This window comes from Euleptes europaea, chromosome 14 (genome assembly GCF_029931775.1).
Source record: "Euleptes europaea isolate rEulEur1 chromosome 14, rEulEur1.hap1, whole genome shotgun sequence".
NCBI classification, from domain to species: domain Eukaryota; kingdom Metazoa; phylum Chordata; class Lepidosauria; order Squamata; family Sphaerodactylidae; genus Euleptes; species Euleptes europaea.
The window spans coordinates 38,836,787-38,862,814 of record NC_079325.1 but is presented as its reverse complement, the minus strand read 5'-3'; the positions used below and the strand labels follow the sequence as shown (position 1 = coordinate 38,862,814).

Genomic DNA, 26,028 nt, shown 5'->3' with positions numbered 1-26,028 from the left:
CAGTCATTAAGGGCAGCCCCACATAAACCATGTTACAGTGATCTAACCTGGATGTTACCAAGGCATATGCGACCGAGACAAGGTCAGCTTTGTCTGAGAATGGCTGCAGCTGGAGGACTAGCCAACTTCAGAATCTGTTTATCCAAGCACAATGCTGAGTCTAGAATCACCTCCCAGCTGCAAACCCCATCAAGAAAAGGCATAACACCTCTTTCTAGATCTGTCTTATTCCTCACTCTCAACATCTCCATCTTGTCTGGATTAAGTTTCCATTTATTTACCCCCATTCAGTCCTTCACTGTCTCCAGGCAGCACTTTACCTCTTGTACTGCCTCCCTGAGAGCCAGTGTGGTGTAGTGGTTAAGGTGTTGGACTAGGATCTGGGAAACCCAGGTTTGAATCCTTACTCTGCCATGGAAACTTGTTGGGTGACCTTGGGCCAGTCACACACTCTCAGCCTTGACCCAGGCAATTATTTGGATGAGAGACCTCCACGGAATACCAAGGGCATGATGCAGAGGCAGGCAATGGCAAACCACCTCCCAACTTCTCTTGCCTTGAAAACCCTTCAGGGTTGCCATAAGTCAGCCATGACTTGATGGCAAAAAAACAACAACAACCTGCCTCCCTAGAATTTTCTGTGTGTCACTGTTCTCTAGATATCTGGTTGGTCTTTCAAAGTGGTTTTATGTAGATGTTAGAGAGCATGGGCGGGGGGGGGGGATGACAACAAAATGGACCATTGTGGTACCCCGTATGTTACTGGCTGAGCAGAAGTCCCCAGCACCACCTTCTGGAGGTTGTCTTCAAGAAAAGCAATGCAAAACTCCCCTCCCCAGGCCCAACTCAGCTAGGTGGTCTAGAAGAATACCGTGGTCAAAGGTATCAAAAGCTGCAGAGCAGTCCAGGAGGACCAACAAACACTCCTGTTGGTAGATGGATATAGATGATCTAATGGGATCCCAAGGCAGTCTTGGTATTGTAACTGGGCCTGAATCCAGATTTAAAAGGATTTAGATATTTAGTTTCATCCAAGAGTACTTAAATCTGCTCAGCTACCACCGTCCCTAAGATCTTGCCTAGAAACGGGAGGTTCGAAACTGGTCTGTAATTATTTAAATCCACACCCTCTAAAGATTTCTTTAAAAAATGAAGAGGCTCTGACTGCGGCCTCCTTCAATTCAGCCACCCCTTCTTCAAAGAAGTGTTGATAATCGGTACTAACCACTGCACCAGGCCACCTTTGGCTGATTTCAGGGGCCACAAAGGCCATAGACCTGGAGGTTACGTAGTAGGCCTCAAGCTCTGGGAAGCTTGTCTACACCCATAGGTTGAACTGGACAGACAGGAACAACAGGATATCTCTGTTTAAACTGCCAATAACGGGGAGTCCCAAGGGCGAAAACGCATGGTCGCTTTATCCTCCTTTAATCCCTGTTTTAGCCAGGATCGAACGCACATTAGGCAAAACGTAAGCGTTTGATCCAGGCTGAATCCTGGTTGAAACAGGGATTAAAGGAGGATAAAGCGACCATGCGTTTTTAGCCCAAGTTGGATTGGATAGCAGCAAATTTTATCTCCCAGGTGCTTAGCAAATTGGTCATGGTGAACCGTTGATGGTTCTGCTGTTTGCTCCCCGGGGTGGGGAGTGAAGAGATATAGCAGGTATCTTACAACCCTAAACAGCATTGTGTGGAAGCAGTAGTGGCGGAGCAACACCTTTTCTTTATTGCCATCGGTGTCACAGAGTAAGCTGCCAAATGGGCTCTTCTAGCCTGTGTTTGGTCTGACTCTGCAAGAGTTTTCCACCACCATCATGCTAATAGTTGTCCCTGGCACTTTAATTCCCCCCCTTGCTGCTAAAAACTAGGCAATCAAGTGAGACTCAGTGTAAGGGAGATGACACATAGTGCCTCCTAGTTCCAGAAGCTTGTCAATACTTCAGCATGTCTGCCGTATATATCAGTTGGAACCTTGTACCACAATGGCTGTCAGGAATCCATGAGAATCCATCTTTCTCTGGGGGTGTTCCAATGCAATGGGGCACTGTTATAGAGGCTTTGAGTATCCTACTTTCTAAACCCTACTAGGTAAGTGATCTGTCCAGCACAGCAGGGTTATCTTCGTCTCCTCCCCACCCGGATTAGGTGACATGAGCCATATATAGCGCATTCCATTGAGAGTATGACCAGCTATGCGCATGAGGCCCTATTGGCTGAGACAGACCCGTAGTTGTCATGGCAGCTGTGAAGTCCTGAGCTGCATTTGATGGGGGAAACTCATTGTGGATGTTGAAATGCCCAAATACCACTAACTTGGGAATCTCTGACATGAATGCTGAGAGCAACTTAGCTAGACGTTGAAAGGACTAGGCAGCAGATTGGACAGTATAATAACATAGGGTTGCCACTCCAGATATCTATCTGTGGTGGACAAGTGCCCATCCTCACACTCCATTGCCTGCACTCACTCAACCAAGCAGCGGGGGGTGGGGGGGCAGGGAATGGAAGGGACAATGTTGCCGGCACTGTGATGTCACTTCCAAATGACCAGCCTCAGCACTCTAGGAAATTCCCCATATCTTGCTGGTATTTACCAAAGAAATTGAGGGAATTCTGGAGGGGGGGTTGTGACCTCAGTTCCCTCGGAAACAACATCATAGTATCAGTGATGCTTCCCCTCCCCAAGCTCCACCCCCACAGCTTCCACAGTTTGCCAGCGAAAGGCCAACAGGGTCCTAGCTTGTCTCACGACACAAGGTACAAAGCTTCAAAGGGTGGGGAACAGAGTCTGAGGAGTGGGGTTGTGATAGGCAAAGGAAACTTTGCTCTCCTAACTGCTGGGCCTCGCCTGCTGTAGTGCCAGTTTGGGTATTTCGGCAGGAGACGCTTTGAAAGTCAAGCGGCCAAGAAGCAGGATGTGTGTGTGTGTGTGTAAAGCGTTGACAAGTCACAGCCGACTTATGGCGACCACTTTTTGGGGTTTTCATGGTAAGAGACTAACAGAGGTGGTTTACCAGTGCCTTCCTCTGCACAGCAACCCTGGTATTCCTTGGTGGTCTCCCATCCAAATACTAACCAGGGCTGACCCTGCTTAGCTTCTGAGATCTGATGAGATCAGGCTAGCCTGGGCCATCCAGGTCAGGGCAAGAAGCAGGATAGAAGTAAATAAATGCCCTGCCCCCTCTGATGGAGGGAATAAGGGAGTCGGGTACATATGTGGGGCCATCTCTCGGAGCGTTCCTCCTTTCCGTGCAGCAAGTTTGCACGACATCACTGTCAGCCAGGCCTAATTGAATTGATGCAAGCCGTTAATTCCATTAGCTGTGGCGAGGGCAGAGGGATTAGGAGACGGTCTTCTGAATTGCTCTTGATGGAAAGCACTTGGAAATGTCTTTCCAGCTGCCTCTTGGGGGACGTTCTGATGGGCCGCACAGACGGTGTATTAGCTACAGGGGAAGTACTGCCAATTCTGTAACCCCCACCCCACCCTCAGTCCTATTGGTGCCTTCTTAATCAGAATTGATTTCCTGTAAATCACCCTCTTCTGGTGCTCCAAGGAGCAAGCTGGAGTTCTCTGTGCAAGGCAAGTGTGCCGCGCCCACAGCTGCAGTCCTTTATGGGGGGGATCGCTGACTCTCGCTCCACCCATATCACACTTTTTTAACACTTCCAGCATTGATGTGTTCCCTTCCTTTCAGAATTATGGTCTGAGCTTGGGGGCAGGCAACTTAAAAAGAAAATTTCAAAATGGTCCTCCCAGAGAAAAATCAGTAATCCTGCACACACCCATCACTTTGCAGGGCTGTGCAAACAAACAAACAAAACGGGTGAGGAGGACCTGGAGATGTCATAGAATCATAGAGTTGGAAGGGGCCATACAGGCCATCTAGTCCAAACCCCTGCTTAATGCAGGATCAGCCTAGAGCATCCCTGACAAGTGCTTGTCCAGCCTCTGCTTAAAGACTGCCGGTGAGGGGGAGCTGACCACCCCCCTAGGGAGCTAATTCCACTGTCAAACAACTCTTAGTGTAAAAATTGTTTCCTAATTTCCAGCCGGTACCTTTCCTCCCGCAATTTAAACCCATTATTGCGAGTCCTTTCCTCTGCTGCCAACAGGAACCGCACCCTGCCCTCCTCTGACAGCCCTTCAAATACTTACTTCAAATGTCTCTGGGATAATGAAAGAGCTGAACATCAAGGCTGGTTCCAGAGTAGGGCTGGCATCAGGGGTCAGCGTGGTTGAGCCCCTGCCAGGGCTCATGGCCTGGCACAGGGCCTGCCCACTCCCAGCTGGAGATGTGGATCAATCTTCCATTTCCCAGCGGGAGAAGAGCCTGGAGGTAGCGGAAGATGCAGAGTGCAAGAGAATTGCACTCTGTTGCTTCCTCCAAGCACTTATCTGAAATAGCCGACATCTCCCTGCACTAGGTAACTGGACTGTTCTTGTCCTGCGGTGTTGGGAAGAAGGAGTAGGAGTAGGAGTTGGTTTTTATATGCCGACTTTCCCTACCACTTAAGGGAGACTCAAACCAGCTTACAATCACCTTACCTTCCCCTCCCCACAACAGACACCCTGAGGTAGGTGGGGCTGAGAGAGCTCTAAGAGAGCTCTAAGAGAGCTGTAACTTGCCCAAGGTCACCCTGCTGGCTTTGTGTGTAGGAGTGGGGGAAACAAATCCAGTTCACCAGATTAGCCTCCGCCGCTCATGTGGAGGAGTGGGGAATCAAACCCGGTTCTCCAGATCACCGCTCCAAACCACCGCTCTTAACCACTACATCACACTGGCTCTAACAGCAAGGAGCAAGGGTTTGTTAGGAGTTGCACCACCTGAAAAAGAAAAGCCTCCAGGGGCAAGCAGATGACTCGCCCAAGATCTCAAAAACCCAGTCCCAGGCTAAATCTGGGATCAACTACACAAGGTGCTGGGAATTCTGCAAATGGAACTTCTGGCAGTTATTTTCCTCTGATAATCAAGCGCATGAGGGCCAGATTCTGATCAGAACTGTAAACAGTTGCTGTTTGCCCCATTGGAGCAAATGGGCAGTTCCTGACAGGCCTAATAGAGGTTCCTTCAAGCTGTTTCAAGTTGGGAAAATTGCGTGGGTGGGGGGAACTTTGTGCCACAAGCCTGGTTGGATCCTAGGCCTGTGCCCCTGATAATTAAAGAGTGTAGAATTCCCAAGCTCGTGTGCTTGTGTCCACAGATGACTGTTGGCACCAGCTGCTATGTACTTGCAGAAAGTCAGAAATGTACAAGCCCACTCCCAAGAGAAGGGGCCTTGTTGTGTCTTCAGCGATTTCATTACCCAGAGTCTCTCCCAACAGGCAGTCTTCCCTGAAGCCTTTCAGAGTCCCTCTAACAGTCATTTTGCAAGTCATGGGTGTGAGGCAGAGATCCCAGCAGGACAGAAATGGGTATTATTGAGACAAAGGAAGTAGCTGGGTACCGTTGAGGCTGCTAAGGACAAACTAGTTTGGGAGTCCTGAAAGTCCTACATGAATTAATGGTTTGCCATTGAAACTGGCAGCCATAATAAAGCTTGTAAAGGTTGTAAAAGCTGCAAATCCAGTTAAAACAGAGATAAGCCAAAGGAGTGATGAAGCATGCATGCATGGCATGCTGATTGTACAAACATTGTACCATTCAACTTCCTTGTCCTTGTGACAGACTTGGTTTTAAAAGTCACTGTTCCAATGAAGGCAACCTTGTAGGTAAATGACAAATCCCTGCCATTCGACAGCAGGCCCGTTTCCCGAGCCCCAAAAGGCATCTTAGATAAAAATGGCACTAACCTCCTGCCTAGTCTTCGTGTGTGATGTAATGGAGAAATAATCTGTCTGGCTGAATGTATTTCTCTGAACGTGGTTTTATAGCCTTCCCCATCCCGAAGGCTCAGGGCAGGTTACAAAAGCACTCCTACCCACAAACCAAGTAATATTTTGCTCGCTTTGTTTAACTGTGCCCACTATCTCCTGACTTAACCCTGGGGGGCCCAGTGCTATGCCAAACGAGGTATGTCTATCATCCTGGAAATGCTGGGCTTTGGCATGTCTCTGTTGGGTAAGAGCTCCATAATTGAGGGATAGACATTGAGAGATGCTTTCTTTTCTTGTCCTTCCTGTCTGAACCTGATGCATGCATGGTATCATTAAGGACTAAACCATACATTATGCTGGGGATCAGTGGAAGGATCCCCAGATATGTATCTGAGTTGAAAAATACAGCCACAGTGTGTGTTGGAATGATGTGGATCAGGGCCACAGTGCTGTGGAAAGGGTTAACTCCCCCCTCCACGTCCTGTTTCAGTTCAGAAATGCCCCTCCCAGAAAAAAGAAAGACACATATTGTCTGTCTTTCCCCCCTCCTGAGGCTCAAAGGATCTGTGGGGGCAGGTGGGCAGAGAACATGGGAAAACAACATGGAGGGGATGAGATTACCCACCTTTCCCAGTGCTGTTGCCCAGATCCATATTGTCATCTTGCCTCCCCCCTGCCCTGGTTTGCTCTTTGCAAATAAAATGCACATCTGAGAATCTGAGTCGCATTTGGCCCTGTGAAAGGGGCCCTTTGTGGATATCAGAGGTTGTAAAAGATCCTTAGGGTGGAGACAGTTTGGCTCTCAGGTGTGCTGGGCAGAAGCCATTGAGGGCTGTGTAGGACTTTGTCAGCAGCTGCAGTTGGAGAAGGCCAGCTTGTAAATCTAGGAGACGGTTGAGCTTTGGCTCATTTCCGTTCAGGTATCAAGCAGAGTTTTGGCTAACCCTGTCCTCTCTCCTATATGCTAGAAGTTGGAGTGCCTGCTGAGCTTGGAGGCTCACTCCCATGAGCAGAAGAAGAGAGTCTGCTGGTGCCTGGCTGATAATATCTCGAAGCAGCAAATGACGACCCCAACAGCCCCTCCCGCGGAGAGCAAGGTAAGGAAGCCCATAAGCCTGAGGGAAGATGCTGGAAAGACTGTGCCCTCGGGAGGGCCACCTGGCCTGCCACCTGGTTTGCCAATTCCAGTTGATTATTGATCAGGTTGCAAAGGGCATTGATCAATTCAAGGGCTGGTGGACTGGATTGTGTGTCGCTTCTGACTCATGGCGACCCTATGAATCAATGTCCTTGCTCAGATTTTGCAAATTGAGGGCTGTGGCTTGTTTGTTTGTTTGTTTGTTTGTTTGTTTTGGAAGTCCACAGTATCGAGAACACTCCATATTTCAAATGAATCTACTTTCTTCCTATCAGCTTTCTTCATTGTCCAGCTTTCACACCCATACATAGTAATCGGGAATATGATGGCATGAATTAACTTGATCTTGTTGGACTGGACAGCGAAGGCAAATTCCAGCTTTTGGGGCTGCAAGTTGAGAGCTCCCTAGTTTATTTTTCAAGGCTATTTTGGTCCTGATTTATTATTGTAATGTGGAGGGAGGAAATGGTATGATAATGGCTGTTCAGACCTCCCTCCCTGCCCCGGGTATATTGCTTGCTTGCTAATGGTCCCTGGAGACCAATGGTTGTTTCTATGAGGGGTGCAGAGGAAGGGGGTCCTTCACTGGCTTTTGATGGCAGGTGGCTCCTACCAGCCAGGGTGTGAACATCAGCTATGATGAGAGGCTGAGACCAGTTTGATGTGGCCGAGCAAAGAGACCAGTAAGGGGAATGCCATGTGGCCAGTGAGGAAGAAGCAGACCTGTTTTGTGCAGTTGTCTGGAAATAAGTGCTGGAGGAGAGGGTCCCCAAGAGGATGCTACTTGCTTTGGGGGGAACTGATGCTGCTCTGTAGACTAGCTCTGTCTGTCTGTCTGCACAAAACAAATGAACCAGAGAAGGCGTTGTAAGGCTCCAGTGCTCTGTCGTCCACAAGGAAACAGCAGCCTGTCTTCCTCTCCTGCAAGTCCTCACAGCTTGGGGAAGTTGAGAATCCATGACATCCCTATGAAGGTTGGCTTCTCCTTCCAGCATGGAGGGCTGTTTGGGGCTTTAAAAAAATTGGTAATTGACACATTGCAGTAGCATTAGGCTACAATGTTATGTCAATTACTGATTTTATACTGCAGCATACTTCAGTTCCCAGATGTTACTGGCATATAGGTTAAAATCCATAACTGACACACAAGCTACAGTGATGTGTCAATTACTGGTTTTTTTAAGACAAAAAAAAGCCCTCTGGTTGGCAGGGAGGGAAATGGTGGCTACGGGGCGGAGGGCTGATTCAAGCAAAGTGCAATGTTTCACCCACAAGATTTCTGCCAGTCATGCAGCTGTTTAAGGCTCAAGAGCCCTGCGGGGGAAGAGGTGGCATCCCAAGCCCTTTCCCCTCTTTCTCTGTGGTCTGTTTCCTGGGAGAGATCTTAGGAACATTTGCACCGGGCTGGCTGCACCGCGGAGTCTTGTTTCTCCAACTCAGAGGGAGCCAATACACACTGGGACCCTTCCGGCCCAGGCCAACGGGAGGGTTTTCTTTCCTGAGGGCAGCCCTGTTCTGAAAGCTGCGCTTTTGTTCCCGGCCAGCCCCTGGGAAGGGTGGGAGCCAGCCGTGCCTGCCTCTGTCCAGCCAAGATCAATGCAGCATCTGGAATTATGAGGGTAATTTGAATTGGCTGCTTTCTGGCAAAGGCCCTAACTGGCGCTTAATCCAATGATGATGTGATTTAGTGAGGACAATAAAATCTTGTGTGAGTGTCGCTCTCCGAGCCAAGGGTAGTTGCTCACTGCAGAGAGGAGGAACGGAGACGGCAGGCATCCGCCCGTCCAGGCTTTCCTCCTGTGGCCTGCAGCCCCCTTCCGGAGCACCCTTTCCAACACCCTGCTAAGTAGATGCCTGGCACCAGGTCAGCAGCAGCCTCGCCCACCTCGCTGCCGTCTCTCGAGGGCTGGGTCCTTTCAAATGATGTGGTGCCAAGCGGTAGTTTTGGAGATCACAGGCTTGTTGTGAAGACTGGGAGGTTGGCATCTCCAGTCCCTGCTCTGCTGCCCTCTTGCCACCTGTTCCCGGACTTTGTTAGGTGCCGTGGTACGTATGCTGGCTTTTAGCAGTTTGGATCAAAAAAATGGGAGTGGAAGGGCTTGGCATATGTATTGCGTCTTCATCTGGGTGGGTTTGAGAAACAGACATGCGAGATCACTTAGCGAGGCTTTGCTTGCCTTCGTCACCCTTCAACCTTAGTTTGCTTGGTTTTAAAATCATGCTTATCTGTTGTTGTAATGTTCCTGTGACTTCTTGGTGCTAATAACTGTTCCTGTGTGTGAATATTTGGGGGGGGGGCACAAGTGATTAAAATGTTATAACCCACCCAGTGAAACTCACAGCTAGGATAGCTAAAGGGATGGGCTTCCTCTCTTTTTCAAAGCAGGCGCAAGATTTCAGCTTAAGAGGGATTCCAGGTCTTTATTAGCTTTAAGTAAAGAACCAGAATGTAGTAGTTGTTCCAGATTAACTAATGCTGAGTTCAAGGGGTGTGATCTTGTGTGTGTGGAATGAGAGAGTCGGGGCTTCGTGTTGCATTAGACTATCAGGTCTCTCAATGATTTTTCATAGGATTTCTCGCAATGTATAGTTATAACTCACAAAAGAAGTTCGAGGATTGCCAGCTTTTTTTAATGCTTTCCCTGGCTGTGCTCCTGTGTCATTGTAGCAGCCTGACTGGTAGAAATGAAGCAGGCTGCAGCTTTTCCCCATCGTTTTATCTCAGCTTGATTACTGCTAATGGAACGGAGGCAAAGCTGATTTTTTTTAAAGTGGCACCTGGATATCAGGAGTTGGTGAGGGGGGTGGAGAGGTAGACCAGGTGATGAGGCTGGTGATTCATTGGGGGGTGGGGTGGAGAAACACTTGATGGTGCTGGGGGAGTAGGAAGGGAGGCCAGGACAAAGAACCCTTCCCTTGCAGTGGTTGTACAGACAGGGGCTACACTGCATTCCACCCCCCCTTAACTGAGCAAAGTTGTTCTTGCAAGAACCTGGGTTCGAAGGGCTTTCTGGCAATTATACAACCTAGTTGTGGGTATCTTGTTTAGGATGATGGTAGCAGGAGGGTACAGAAAAACCTAAGGAACTGGAGTGCGTAATGCCCACAGGCTGTACCCCAAGAGCCGAGCTGTTGGGGGGGCTCTTGAAATGCGGGTGTCTACGTGGGTTCCTTCCTTGCGGGGCCAATTCTCTGTTTTACTGTTATTGCTGCTGCGCATCAAAGCCACCATGCGGCAGTTTTCTCCGTGCTTTCCCTTCGTGCCTGCCATCCCCCCTCCCCACTGCATGCAAGGGCAAGTGGGGATGAAAAGCTGGTTTGCCAGATATGGGTGGGGCGGTGCAGAAATCTGCACCTTCCTATCCTTATGGATCCAAAAATCCACTTTAAGTGCAGTCTTCCTGGAAAGACTGTACCAAAACAGGGGTGCTTTTGCATGGAAGGGTTTGTTCTTGGTGGCCTTGCTTGTATATTTTCAAATTTACAAAAAGAACACTGGGCAATGAGTAGATAGAATCATACAGTTGGAAGGGGCCATACAGGCCATCTAGTCCAACCCCCTGCTTAATGAAGGATCAGCCTAGAGCATCCCTGACAAGTCCTAGTCCAGCCTCTGCTTAAAGACTGCCAGTGAGGGGGAGCTCACCACATCCATAGGTAGCTGATTCCACTGTCGAACAACTCTTACTATACATTTCCCCCCTAATATCCAGCCTTTCCTCCCGCAATAATACCTTTCCTCCCACAATTTAAACCCATTATTGCCCTATCTTCTGCTGCCAACAGAAACAGCTCCCTGACCTTCTCTAAGTGACAGCCCTTCAAATATGATGCATGAGTATATTATGAGGAAACACACACACACACCCTGGCACACTGAGATTGCTCAGTCGGGAAAAACCTCCATGTGGAACCACATCAGGTTTTGGACATCAGGCGTGTGTTGGCTTTATGCATACTTAGTGAAGGGAATGATTCTGCACATAGTTAGAAGCACTCTGTCTTCATTAAGGATTACTTTATGTGTTTGCTGTATGAACCCTGGCATGGAAAATAAGTTCAGGGTGGTGGTTGGTTGGTTTCTGAAGCTGATCATATCTACATTACGTCTATCCCCCCCAAATGCTAGGATGAAATGCAAAGCAGTGCTGCGCTAAGGCTCCTCTAAGCCTGGAACCTATTTTCCAGTGAGCCCTTGAGTTTATCTGAAGCAGCGACAAAAGCCAAGAGAGCCTCTGAATATATGCAGAGTATATTGCCCTCAGCGATATACCACAGCTCATCCTTAAATGGCTGGAAGTATATGGAGCAGGTTTTTCAGATTGGCATGTGTAGGTTCCAGCAAAAAATTGTAGCACTGTGACTAAAGGAAGTACATTTGAAGAACTGTATTTGTTCAGTAATTATGTAACACTTTTAAACAAGCTTGTATTTATACAGCAATAATCTAACAACTGATTAAACAAAAAGAATCTGTATGATTTCAAATAAGAGAGTCCACAAGCTTTAAAACTATGAATTCTATGTGCTGTGGAACTGTGTACATAAATTACAAACACATTATTGATGCTATACAAAAATAGCCAGTATTACAAAGGACAGATACAAGTTTATAACTGAACATACAGCGCTCATACAAAAGTGAAGCAAATGGCGAAAAGGGCACCCAGTATGAAGCCCATTTATTGTCTATGTTTTTTCAGTCGTCAATGATTTGCTATGAAGCCCAAATTAGGCTCATCGCTGAAAGATGCACCTGAGTTCAGTAGCCCGATGTGTAAATTCACATCTCTGATACAAAGTGCACAGTCATAAGATCCACGGACTGACACCTAGCCGGTCTCACATATAGGTTCCAGGCAAGTTTGAATGCTGACATCATCTGCCACAGCTTTCCAAAAAGCCACCCCAAATTTTGGCTAGCCTGACTGCTCATGGATACCTGTGCCACCCTTTGGCGGCACATTAATGATCTGGAGTGTGTGTGTGTCTGTGTGTGTGCGGGGGGGGGGAGCCAGTTGCCATCCTAGTTACCCAGTGGCTGTTCTTGTTTATCATATGGGACTGTATCCCACCGCTTCCACCATGTATGGTTCTAGTCTCTCCTCAACGCAAGAAGCAAGAGAGAGAGACCTAGACCTCCTTTATTTTGGGCCTGTAATTTCCCAATACTCAGGCTTTTCTCCCCCAGCCTGCAGGTTCATTCTGGGCAGGGAAGAGCCACACAGGGACGAGCCTCACACCTTTGCTTAAGTAATATAAACAAGTTTATTGGTTTCTGAGAGAGCAGAAAATAAAATAAACTCTCACACCGTTACAGGCAATTTAAAAAGGAAAATAACAAACTCAAAGCAACTAGAAAGCTACTCTACTTACAACACAGAGCTGGTCTTATTCCTTCTCACTATCAGTCACTGTAGAACAAACAAAAATCCCAAACCAAGACCCCTCCCTCCAGAGCAACCTCCCTTTTTCACTTAACTGCCAACCTTGGCTTCCTGCCTGCTCATTAGTGTCACCTGATCTCAAAACTATCCCAGCTGTGATTCCCTAGGGGGTGAAACTCTCAAGGCTGGATTGCTCAATGGCTTCTTCCTTACAGGGACTGTGCTGTTGGCTTCTGTGTTGGCAGGCTGTGACATCTCTTCAGCCCAATGGTAACAATAATGCTGCTGGATCAGACCAAAAGTTCATCTGCTCCAGCATCCTGTTTCCCACAGTGGCCAGCTAGATGCCCAGGAAGGCCCCACAAACAGGGGCATGGAAGTCAAAGCCTCCTCCTCCTGTTGCCCTCTAACAACTGGGCATTTAGAGGTATAAGGTGTCTGAACATGGAGGTTCCGTTTAATTGTCATGGCTCACAACCGTTGAAAGTGCGCTGCTCCAGGAATGTGTCTGATCCCCTTTTAATGCCATCTAAGTTAGAGGCCATTACTACATCCTGCGAGTTCCATACTGCATTGTATGGGGGGAAGTTCCGTATTTTTCCATGTATAAGACTTTTTTTCTAAAATAATTTGATCCAAAATTGGGGGTTGTCTTATACATGGAAGCCCGGCCCGAAGACGTTGCCACTGACCCCGCCCATCAGCTGTCGGGCGGGGTGGGCGGCAACCGGCTTGAACGCCGGATGCCAGCCGGCCAGGGCCACCGGCCTCTTGCTTGCTCTCTTCCCCGCCCATCAGCTGTCGGGCGGGGAAGAGAGCGAGCCACAAAAGAGGCCAGTCGCCCTGGCTGGCCGATGTCTGGTGTTCACATAGGTCACCGCCCACCCCGCCTGACAATAGGGGGCATCTTATACATGGGGGTGTCTTATACACAGAAAAATACGGTACTTTCTTTTATCTGTCTTGTATCTACTGCCTATCTACTGAGTCCAGTACAGAAGCGGCTGGCTCTTGGATTCCTGTTACTTTGCTACCTGAAATGGGAAATCCAACTGCAGATCTGGACTTTCCCCAAACTGGTGATGCACGCACCCACACAGGTTCCTGGTGTTACGATTGCTCTGTCAAAGGGGCGCAAAGAAAACCCTCTCCAGTGCTCCCTTTCCATCCCCCTAACTCACCCAAACTCAATTTTTAAAATTTTTGTCCATGCTTGCAATCACCCACCCCCAAGATGGTTGCATTTTATACCACAGCATATAAGAGCATTTTAGATCAGTCGTCAGAAAAATAAATATACTAAATAACTGACCAATGGCTTCCCTTTTCAGGGTGCCCCAAAATCTACCCCACCTTTCTGTGCCTCGCAGCAGGGAATACGAAGTCAGCATTCCTTAATCAACCCGATTGTGCTCACTGGAAAGATTTGCTCTTTGGTGTGTGCCAAGGGGAAGTCACCAGGTGTCCGTGATGTGGCACGGCTGCCCACTTTGGCAGCAAGGTGTTTACATCCTACACTCCCTTGGGGACGACAAGGCCCTGCCAGTTGCTCCCTGTACACTGAGGCGTGTTGGAGCCTGACCAGCACCTCTTTGTTTCCAAAGCCAGGAGCATACTTGCACTTCAGCCTGCCTTAATGATAAAGCGAGTCCATTGCGTAATTAGCACTTAGCTGACACGGAATGCGAAGCTAAAAACAGGAAGGGCAGCAATCTGAGCTTGAGTGGTGGGTAAACACATCCAGAGTAAAAGAGGGCATTTGATAGCTGCGGACTTCTGAGAAGATCCATCCCACACAGATAGATGGAATGCTGCGTGCAGGATACAAAGGGTGCGTGGGAAAGACTGCCCACTGGTGCTTCTTGTTCAGTCTGGAATGGCCAGTAAGGAAGTTGGCAAGCTGACTGGCTCTTCAGCCTGTGCTGTGTGCTCCCACAACAGGCTACCATGCACATTGGTTATGTGGGGAGGTGAGGAAGGAAGGGAACATTCCCCACAGTGCCAGACCTTTTCTGGCACCGTCTGTCTATCCCCTCTGAGTAGATTCCTCTGCCAGGTTTATCACCACCAACAATAGTGATCGCCACTGGCTTGGATGGCTTTTGAACAGGGCTTGGATGAATACATGGAGGACCATTCTATGTAGCTGCATCTGCTGTGAGCCACAAGAAAAGAGAATAATCACAACCCATGCTCTTAAACATACAGGTTTGTTTTATTTTTTTAAGGAAAAGGAACCTCGAATGCATCCAGGAACAAGCCAGGCCCTTCTGTGTTGCTTAATCCCTCCCCGCCCGCCAAATCCCTAGAATCTGATAGTGACATGGTCCCTCTTAAATAGAATGAGTGGGGCTGAAAAGCATGCATTGATTCATTGGCGTGATTAAAACTTCAGAGGCTTAACTGCCAATTAAAAGCCAGGGCCCCTATTAATCAGACCTGCTCTTCAGCAAGCTTCCTGTTCACTCAGCTCCCTCAGTTCTCCTTCTGTTTGCTGCTAAACTCCACAAGAGGTGACTGGGAAGCTTCTTGGTCCAAAGCTACAAGGCAGTGTTAGTCAGGGGTCATTTATGCATGGGAGTTTTACCTGAGGTTCGTTGCTCGCTGGACCCACACTTTCCTGTTGGGAATCTATGCATCAGCAGTCTCCAAGCTCAAATCAAGTCCTGGCCCTTTTAAATGCTGCTTTGTAATTGGCTTACTTTGTATATCTTACTGTGAGAGAACCCCCCCCCCCAAAAAAAAACCTAATTGCTGCAGAAAAAAGCATTTTAAGAACAAAAAACGGAGCAATCTGAAAGGGGGGGAGAAATCAAAGCCTCAGTTTTAAAAAGTCTTTCTTCTGCTCAGAAAGAGCTCTGAGGAAGCAGGAAGCATTTGAATCCACGCCTCTTTACACACTGCTTTGAAACCAAGCTTGCATGTCCCGTGCTTTGCCTTATGCACGGGGATTTCACCCAAGCTGAGCTCAAGGGAAAGGGAAGAATCGGGTTAACAGAGGAACAGGAAGTCCCGAGATTTGTGAGGGCTGGCAGCGAGGCCATCTCTAATGGACGGGAAACTCATGCATAACTCCAAGGAACAACCGAGACAGACCGGGGGTAAACGTGAGTGAAAGTACCCATGCATGAACGACCAATGAAAATGCAGGGTGGCCAGCCCATCCCTTGCGAGGTCACCCTCAGGGCCTTGTTCTGCCCTCTGCCCATGTTGCTATGTGCCGAGTAAGAACACTCTTGGCCACACTGCTGGGTCATTCCTTTATTACATATATTATTTATACAGAGCCACCAATGTATGGGGCATTTCTTATTCATATGTTTATAAAATGTTGTACAAACAAAACTGAGTATGGTTGGATATAATCTTATTCTAGAGAAGAAAGCACTAGATGTTAATTCAAAAATAAGTTAGCATTATTGTTAATTTTTTTAGCAACATAGAGAATAAGCTAACAAGTAAAAAAAACCCTAAGAGGATCATATATTAAGAGTGTAGAAAGTTGCCAAAATACAGTTTTCAAGTAGGATAGTAAAATAATTGTATGTATATGGTAATTCTATCAAGTTTTTGTATGCCCATCCAGAATGGCTTTTGTATTGTTTTCTACTTTTTCTGTATTTTCCTATTTTCTATTTCTGTTTCTATTTCTATTTAAATGAAATAATTTTCTTTAAAAAAAATGTCTGGGGCATTTCATACTCCCTGCCCTAAAGAGCTCTCAAGCATGGCAAATTGATTGTGAAGCCGTAAGACTGAAAAAAACCATGATGCACTGCGTCGTAACCTCTTTAGGCTGCCTGGAGAATACAAAACCTATGGTGCAGTGCAAAAACATTGGGTGGGGGGGATGACTCATTTAACTGAAATGAGCTACTTGACAGTGTTGAAGTGGCAGCACGAAAGGAACCAGCTGAAAAGTTAATGGGGAGGCAGGTTTCCTGTGGAACTCCATGGCTCGAGGCCAGAAATTTCACCTGTGGCTTTTGTATATGAATAATAACATGATTGCAAATGATAGCAGAAGCAGATGCATGGCTTATTGGCTCCAAGGGCAGAGTTCTTAGGATCAGGCTTAGCACAGGGGTCCCCAAGGGCTTTAATCAATCCCTGTCATGAAGGAGCAGGGAGCCCAAGGAAAGCTGATCCAAGAGGCAAGTGGAGCCAAAGACGGGGCTTTTCCTGTTTACGAAGGTCACTTGCCCCTTTCCTTATTGCAGTGTACAAGATGCTCTAGGGAGCCTTGGCAGAGCCAGAAATAGAACGGTGTACTCTGAGGATTGCTACCTTGGGAGCAGCTTTTATGCCCTTAGCATTAATAAGTGTCGCAGGATCGGCTGGCTGCAAGGAGATCTTCGCACTGGAGCCGGGCAGCTGGTGGCTCTGCAAGGCACCAGTGAAGTGCCGGGGTGCTGCTTGCTTGGGGTTGCAGTTGCAGGGGGTAGCTTGGACCAGCAGCCCAGAGAGAGAGCTATAAACTGGGTAGGTGTTTCTGCTGTTTGATGCCAAGAAACCCAGGATGTGGGATGGAGGGGTGGACTAGATAGTGCAGACACGCTATATACTAGCTGCCTCCTTGCAAGGGGGTGAGAGATTTTATAGTGTTTGCTTGCAGTCCCTTACCAGGCGTACCCAGCACTGCTCGTGGCTGTTGACTGCTGTTGCAGTTCTCTTTTTGTTGATCTTAGCTTTCTGGTGTTGTTTATTTCAAAGTAAACTTCCAGCTCTATTACTTAGGGAGATGTAAGAGGCAGACAGTATTTTATGTAGTTTCATGAGAAGAAGACTGGCTGCTCTCATCTTCTAGCAGAGGCACAAGGAACGACAGATTGCGCTCTTCGGTTCACCACCTTTGAAGTTTTATTACTCTACATTTAACAACATGAGCAAATTAGTCTGCTTGCATTTAGGGTTTTGTTTTTATTTTGCATTTACCTATGATGCTTTCTCCCAAAACTCCCTAAATGTACCATCTGCCTTTCTCCACCACCAAATTCTGATGATGGGCCTGACCTGTAGACTGTGAAGGGGTAGAGTGACCCAGATGCAAAGGAAAACGGAACTTCTGTATTTGGAACAGGTGGGTCGACGAGGGGATTTTGGCTGGTGCATCTCCTTGCAGTCCTGCAGGGCAGCTATTAAGATCCTTCCTGCTGTGAAAGGTATGGGAGTCCTGCCCATCTGAGCATCCTGGGGCTCTGTTCTTTTGAACAACTGCACAACAGGCTGGAATTAATGTAGGCTGTTATCTCTATTCTTGAATGCTAAAGCAGCATCTGTTAAGCTTCTGCCTGTTATGACAGAGTAGCTCTACACTTGGCAATTTATCAGGGTTAGAGTTTTTTGGTCTGCCTGTTTTTTTAATAAGTTGGGTTTGGGGTGCCCAGGACCAAGCTTGCTTTCTCTGCAGCCACACAGCAGCTGCAAGGAAATGCCTTTTTAAAGGACTGCAGCAGCCCCGTTCAGCTTGGGACCACAGCATGAAGGGAGGAAGGGCTCCTGCCTTCCCCCACCATGCCATTTTCCTGAGCCAAAACTGCCAGGGTGGGGAGTTACTGCACCATTTTGGAGCTGCGTTCACAGTCTCTGTCTTCCATGTGGTGTCAAGAAGAGTTGGTTTTTATATGCCAACTTTCTCCACCACTTAAGGCAGAATAAAACTGGCTTACAATCACCTTCCCTTCCCCTCCCCACAACAGACACCCTGTGAGGTAGGTGGGGCTGAGAGAGTGTGACTAGCCCAAGGTCACCCAGCTGGCTTCGTATGTAGGAGCGGGGAAACAAATCCAGTTCACCAGATTAGTGTCTGCCGCTCATGTGGAGGAGTGGGGAATCAAACCCGGTTCTCAGAGTCCACCGCTCCAAACCACTGCTCTTAACCACTACACCACACTGTCTCCAAGGTCTTGCTCACCAAGAGTGTCCCATGCCCAGTGCAAACTGCGACACAAGTGCACAGCTCGCTATTCCTGGCATCTGCTACGCGGAGGATTCATGCAGCTATGTTCCAGAGCCGCAAGGCTTGCAGAGGTCAAGCACACTGAACATATACTGGAATGCATAACCAGTACCAAACCACCCTAACGCAGAGGTGCCCTTGTATCCTCTCTGAGCACTCTATGGAGGCCCCACAAGTACCTCTTCAGTTTTCCTGCTAGTCAGTCCCAGGTTCCTCCCTGTGCTCCGTAAGTGGCAATCTTGCGGCTGCGAGCTGATAATGAAGCTGCTGCTGCATGACGTCCACCCAGGAAGAATGCAGGCCGTATTAAAGTTGATTGCATCTGTTTAAGTTGGCCATCCTGGCGTCAAGGCAGAAACGAGGAGCAAGCCAACCTGATTCAATTATGGAAAGAAAGGCTGAGGGGAGGGAGTGGAAGATGGAGAAAACAAGAACTGGCTGCTCCTGGCACTCAGGTGGCAGCAGCTGCTTAAATAAACAGAAGAGCTGCAGTTGTATTAATGGCTGGTAATTTTGATAGACTAGAAACTCCCCCTCCAGAGGTACTCTACCTGAGCGTATCTGATGCTTGCCACAAACATGGGGATGGGTTTGTTTTTTGCCCTGTTTGTCAGTTTTTGAAAATTGTCTAGCTGTCTTGTGTTGGAAACAGAATGTTGGACTAGATCATTGGTTCCCAAAGTGGGCAGTACCACCCCCTGGGGGGGTGGGATTACCTAGGAGGGGGCACTAAGAGGCAAGAGGGCAGCAGGGGGACACTAGAGGTGGGCCCCTTCCACTGTGCTGTTCACTAATTTACAATAGATCAAGCTATGGCACCATGCTGGCAAATTTGGTGAAAACTATCAGAGTTTTTTTCCAGACTTTGAAGAGCTGGTACCACTGGATCAAGTTCATCAGTTTTGTTGAATAAATTTCAACTAAAAAGTTTTAATTTGATTTTGAATAGATGTGCAATTAATTGCTACTGTTTTGAAATTTTATTGTTATTATCTTCTTTAGTGAGTCATGCAAGCCCCTATTTTGAATAATGCTTTTTATAGGATAGGGCAGGGGGCACTGTAGTTGAGTTTGTGGAACCAGGGGGGCGGTGGCCGAAAGGCTTGGGAACCCGTGGACTAGATGAACTCACGGGTCTGGTCCAGCAAGGCCTGCAGGCTGGTTGGGGAAATAAACTTTCCCTTTGAGCACATATAGGATCTATTTCCCTCCCCAAGTAACCACAGCCAGTCCCTACACATTTAGCATCAGGGAACAGGGCTTCAGTTTGCCACCCCCAATACTACTGTTAATGCTATTGTTTATTATGCTCACATCCAACTTCAGAGCAGAGACCAGACGCGTCGCAGGGCTGGCATTTCACTGTCGTAAGCGTCCAGTAGCTTTCGAGTTCCTATCTTGCTCACGTCAGGTCCTTTGATTGAATTTGTGAAGGGTTTAATTTAATCCAAAAAATGTTTCCCATCTTAAAAGAGCCTGCTCATTTCCTGTTCAGCCTTTATCTAATGTCGGCTGCCGTCAGCACAGGGATGCTTCTTAGGGGCAGTTCTTGGAGGAGTCTGCACAGCCTCTCCCAAGAATGATTATAACCTACAGGCAAGGCTTGGGGGGCAGTTTTCCCTTCAACCAGTTCACTGCATAAAATGATCAAGTGAATCAACAAAACCACTGAAATCTGCAACAAACTTTTACAATTTCCTGATTGTTGTTTGTGTACACCAGACCCAGGCCTTTTGTGGGTGGGGCTCATAGCCAGCAACGAAGAGCTGGAGCCTAAGATCCTGAGCAGGAAGTTCAGTACGATCCTGCTTCTCTGCTAGTTTGTTCTTCTCCGGGAAGGGGCTGGCAGAATGGAGCCCTTTCTCCTTCAGCTCTTACTTTTGCCTGGGGATGGGATTGAGGAAATGAAGAAGGAGCAGAGAAGTTTGCGTTGAATGGAGCTTGGAATTATGTTTGGTAGTCAGCTGGACTGATGCAATTGCCAAAATTGAGAGGAAAACGCCCGCACAAAGAAGTCTGGATGGAAGCTGAGAGGGCATCTCTGCCTGCGCTCTTGCTCACTTGGGAATAAATAGCCAGGGGACTAAGGGCCAGTTCATCTTCTGACTGGTGGGAGACAACTTTTCATGGTGCAGCCTGGGGACAACAGCCTGGGAAGGCATCATGGTGACAAAACAGGCTGCAGGGCTAATTTCACTAAGTGGTGCTGAGTCGAAAGAATTTCTCTGGAGCTGAACTGTAGCCAACGTCTCCTTCTCTTTTGCCCAAAGCTGCCACATGTCTGGTTTTCCTTGGGGGCTGCTTTGCCTTCCTGCTAAAGAGGTAGCCAACAAGTGCCAGGAGTGTAGGAGACAGGGGAGGGGCTGTGGCTCAGTTTGTAGAACATCTGCTTGGCATGCAGAAGATCCCAGATTCAATCCCTGACATCTCCAGTGAAAGGGACTAGGCAAGGAGGTGATGTGAAAGACCCCTGCCTGAGACCCTGGAGAGCCGCTGCCAGTCTGGGTAGACAATACTGACTTTGATGGACCAAGGGTCTGGTTCAGTATAAGGCAGCTTTGGGTGTTCATGTGTTCAAGCCTCCCCTTATGTAGCCACAGGAGGTGTTTGGGGGCAATGGGTGTGCTGAGAGGCTAACGGAAGGCCAGTTTTGGTTCACAGCATTGAGTAGAGCCAGCGTGGTGTAGTGGTTAAGAGCGGTGGTTTGGAGTGGTGGAGTCTGAACTGGAGAACTGGGTTTGATTCCCCACTCCTCCACATGAGCGGCGGAGGCTAATCTGGTGAACTGGATTTGTTTCCCCACTCCTACACAAGAAGCCAGCTGGGTGACCTTGGGCTAGTCACAGCTCTCTCAGCCCCACCCACCTCACAGAGTGTCTGTTGTGGGGAGTGGAAAAGGAGGTGATTGTAAGCCGGTTTGAGTCTCCCTTAACTGGTAGAGAAAGTCGGCATATAAAAACCAACTCTTCTTCTTCTAGAGGGGACTCTCTGGGTTGGGTGTGATTTGTTCCCCCTGTCTCCCCAGGCCTGGGCTGGTCCGTGAAACTGGAGCTGTTGTTAGCTTGCCTTTCACCAAGGCTGTGATCCCTGGTGCGGTGCCCATGGGAATCGTGGTGGCTGCCAGTGTGTTTTCTGATGTCCACTTTCTCCCACAAAGCAACAAGTCAATCCTGGACCAGGAGGTGGTTTCAGAAGAGCCCAGGAGGGTCTGTAGAGAGCACCGATTTGGAAACAGCTGCCTCCATTATAGGAAGATTCTTGATTGGGAACCTTCAGCATTTTCTGATTTTCCCTCCCCCCCCCCCCCACAATTTGAGGGTGGCATAGACAAGATTCCAGTCCTGCTTAACCATCATGGCTCCCAGACTAACCACCCTCAGGATTGTTAGGTCTATGAACGAAAGTGGGAGGGTGATCTTAAGCACAAAATTATCACCCCATCTTTCTTCCAAGGAGCTCAGGCCAATTCAGATTCATCACAGGTTGATGTAAACGCATGAACACATGAAGCTGCCTTATACTGAATCAGACCTTTGGTCCATCAAAGTCAGTATTGTCTACTCAGACCGGCAGCAGCTCTCCAGGGTCTCAGGCAGGGGTCTTTCACATCACCTGCCTGCCTAGTCCCACTCGCTTGAACTGGAGATGCCGGGGACTGAACCTGGGATCTTCTGCATGCCAAGCAGATCCCACAGCCCCTCCCCATCCGGAAGCGTACATTTTGCAGCAGATTGGGTGAGCAACTGTCCACGTGGCAAGACCCACAATTTGGGTTAAGAATTTACATCAAGCCACACAAAATATTAGATAAAAATATTTCATAAAGTTTATTTCCAGATGTGTGTGTTTTTTTTTAATTATGTATTTATGATCATTGAGGAAGGCCTACTCAGGCCGAAACACATCTGGTCAAGTCTTGGTCAATTATGCTGCTTGTATATCAACTGTGCGTAAGAATTTTATAACAGACTTTTATATATGTAGCCTGTATTCCAGGCCCTGTGTTTTTGACAATTTTACTGTGTACAGCTTGCAATAAATGTAATTATTTTGTTATGTTGTATAGTTTGTAGCTCATTACATGCTGCCTATCCTTTCAGTAAACCTGTAAAGTAAGCTAAGTTGAAAAAGAATGACTGGCTGTTTGCCCGGTAGACTTTGTGAGTGATTTGAACCCACTTCACGGTACCGGCTGTCGCTATGTTTTTCTGCCCCTTTCCCGAGCTACACTTCCCATTATCCTTTTGCAGAAAACCATGAAAGATTAAACAGGATCTAGGATTCTGGAGACAGGGTCTCCAGGTGGGCCTATTCCAGGTAGATGTGAGATCCAGAACCAGTTTTGTTTTTTAAGGCATTAACCCATCCCTCTGTTATCTCCCCTTCCCCGAAGCCCTGGGATCTCTGCCTGTCCTTCACCCTTTCCCTTCTTTTCCACCAGATGTTTGAGCCGGAATCAGAGAAACCAGGAGCCATGCCCTCTGTGGGGGAAGACACGACCCACCCTGTTGCCCACCCCTTGAAAGGGGACTCGGCAGAGGGAACACCAGAGGAGATGGTGAAAGAGGTCCAGGACGCCCCTATGGAAAGGGACAAGGAGACAAACCTCGTGGAGCCCCAAGAGGAGGCAGAGCCCTGCAGTCGCCCTGCAGTCTTTGCAATCCCTAAGTTGCAACTGGACTGCACCTTCAGCCAGGGCATGGAGGGCATCGCCACTTTGGAACTTGTAAGCTCAGAGGATCAGGATGAAGAAGGAGAAGAGGAGGAGGAAGAAGAGGAGGAGGACGACGACGAAGAAGAAGAGGAAAACGATGAGGCCTACTTGTGCAGGAGTGACGCTAAGCGCTCCAGCATGATCGACACCTTGGAGTGTGAGACGGCCTGCCGCCTCAGCGTGCAGAATTCCCTGCGCCGCCGCACCCACAGCGAAGGCAGCCTCCTCAACGAGCCCCGGGGCAGCCACTGCTTCAGCTCCGACACCAGCCTGAATTACGCCGAGGGGCAGAGCCCCACTGCCGGCTGGACGCTGCCGTCCCCCAAGACGCTCAAAAAAGAACTCACGGAGTATGGGAGCTCCATTCACCAGTTTGGCCTGCTCTTTGCTGGACACCGGAAGGTAGGTGACCTGGGCGGCCTGCAGGGAAGGGCTGGGAGGGATCAGAAAGTCACAGGTGCACTATGGGAATTGATGCTGGCCCTGGAACAGGGAGGGCACAGGCCATTCTAATTCATTTTGCTGCTTCCACATCATGTCTCTGCTGCGGGGGGGCGTTGAGTTTCCTCCATCATGGTGTTTTTCCCAACAGCAGCTTCCTCCCCACTCTGTAGGTGAATGAGGGAGGGGGAAAGTATGGATCTGTGAGATCTTGGGGGAGCGGGGAGGCTCACTAGCCCTGAAGACTGTTGTCCCAAGATTCTGGGGTGGGAGCAGAAGTTATCTATGCCTCCCCCCAGTAGCCTACTGGCTCGAATCTGGGAGAGGAGTAGAGACTTGCAGACTGAAGGCCAAACTACACATTCAGGTTTTTAATGAGTTGGGTCGGGGTTCCCCACAGCCACACAGCAGCTGCAGAGGACGGCTTATAAAAAAGAAAGGCGAGCCCAAACGGGCTCAGAATGCTGCTGTGGGAGGAGAAAGGGCTCCTACCTGCCGCCCCCATGCCATTTTCCTGCACAGAAACAGCACTGGCGGGTATTTATTTCCCTGTCTTTGCTACTCCACATGCACAAAATACTCCACGTAGAGAAGCAAAAAAGGGGAAATAACCACCCCTCAGTGGGAAAATGGCTTGTGGGAGGCAGGAGCCATTCCGCCCCCATGGCATCATTCCAAGCCTATTTGTAAAAAGGTAAAGGTAAAGGTCCCCTGTGCAAGCACTGGGTCATTCCTGACCCATGAGGTGACATCACATCCCGACGTTTACTAGGCAGACTGTGTTTACGGGGTAGTTTGCCAGTGCCTTCCCCGGTCATCTTCCCTTTACCCCCAGCAAGCTGGGTACTCATTTTACCAACCTCGGAAGGATGGAAGGCTGAATCAATCTTGAGCCGGCTACCTGAAACCCACTTCCGTCGGGATCAAACTCAGGTCGTGAGCAGAGCTTGGACTGCAGTACTGCAGTTTACCACTCTGTGCCACAGGGCTCGTAAGCCTATTTGGGCTGTCCTTTAATTTTTTAACGCCATCCCTCACAGCTGGAACATTTAGTTTGGCCCTGAACTATTATGTGGGAAGTCCCTGGTGCAAATCTCACTAGGGCAGGGGTGTCAAACATAAGGCCCGGGGCCCAGATCCTGCCCCTTGAGAGTTCTTATCCGGCCCGCGAGCCAGCTGAGGCAGCCACCCCCTACACACACTCTCGATCTGGGCTGGAGAGGCATGGCCTGGCCCAACCGAATGACATTTATGTCATATCCGGCCCTCGTAACAATTGAGTTCAACATCCCATGCACTAGGTGATCTTAGGCAAACCCATCTCTCTCACTTTCCCATCTGCAATATGGGGATAACAACGCAGGCCTACATTACTGGGCTGTTGTCAGGCTGACTGTGGTAATGCATGTGGAGCATTTTCAGCATGGAAAGTGCTGTATGCAACTTGTTAGGTATTATTGCGGAACTCTGACGGGACAGCCCTGCACTGGAAGACTTGGTTTTGGCTCAGGCAAGACATGTCTCTCCTTGCAGGGGTTAACTTTCAAGACAGCTCTGGGCATTCAGTGTGTTTAGATGGCTGTCCTTCTGACCTTCATGTTCAGAAGCACTCTGAGCTGTGTGTTTCGTGTAATTCTGCACAAGTGCTGAAAAAACTAGCAATTTTTTTTGCTGGGCACAGAATTCAACATCACAAGAATCTCTGCTTTCAGGCTTTTGTTTTCTTTTGAAGTAATTTTTTGGCCCTTTTGGCTTTGACGACAGGGTTGAAAGTACCTCTCAGATACATTCCCTGTCTTGCGAAAAGCCAGCAGAGGACAAGGTTACATATTTCCTTAATCTAATCCTTGAAGTGCCTGTGCCAAATCTATCTTTGGGCCGGCATGCTTTCTGTGCTCCCAGGTTCAGAAACAGCAGCCTTGCCTTCCAGGAGCCTGATAAACCAGGCTGTGAACCAAATTAAAGGCCCAAGTATGGGGAGCTGAGGAGCAATCCTGCCTGGAACCTGTCCTTTTGAAGCTTAAACTAAATCAAAAGAGTTTTCGGTGAAACATTGGGAAGAACTTTCTGACAGTCAGAGTGGTTCCTCGGTGGAACAGCCTTCCTCAGGAGGTGGTGGGCTCTCCTTTGGAGGTTTTTAAGCAGAGGCTAGATGGCCATCTGACAGCAATGCTGATTCGTTGAACTTAGGCAGATCATGAGAGGGAGGGCAGTGTTTGGCTCCGTGACCCTTTCTTACAAGCCCAGGATAATGCCACTTTGGGGTCAGGAAGTAATTTTCCTCCAGGCCGGATTGGCCAGGCATCCTGGAGGGTTTTCCCCCATCTTCTGGGCATGGCATAGGGGTCACTGAGGGTGTGGGGGAGAGGTAGTTGTGTATTTCCTGCATTGTGCAGGGGGTTGGACTAGATGATCCTAGTGGTCCCTTCTAACTCCATGATTCTATGACTCCATGAAGCTTAAAATTCCCTCTGTCCTCTAACCCCAGATGTGCAGGTGTATCACAATTACTTAGCAGTGATGAAAAGGTGCTCAGCACATGCTGTGGGGCACTCTGGGTTAAGCTACA

General features: G+C 48.5%; 1 protein-coding gene across 3 annotated transcripts in view; it reads left to right on the top strand.

The window, feature by feature from the left end:
• Window positions 1–26,028, top strand: part of RGS3 (regulator of G protein signaling 3) — a 97,065-nt gene that overhangs the window by 50,129 nt on the left and 20,908 nt on the right. For all 3 annotated transcript variants that reach the window (XM_056860297.1, XM_056860294.1, XM_056860293.1), the window contains 2 exons: window positions 6,789–6,917; window positions 22,746–23,420. In XM_056860297.1, coding sequence (XP_056716275.1) covers window positions 6,789–6,917; window positions 22,746–23,420 — 804 coding nt within the window. The remainder of the gene's footprint in view (window positions 1–6,788; window positions 6,918–22,745; window positions 23,421–26,028) is intronic.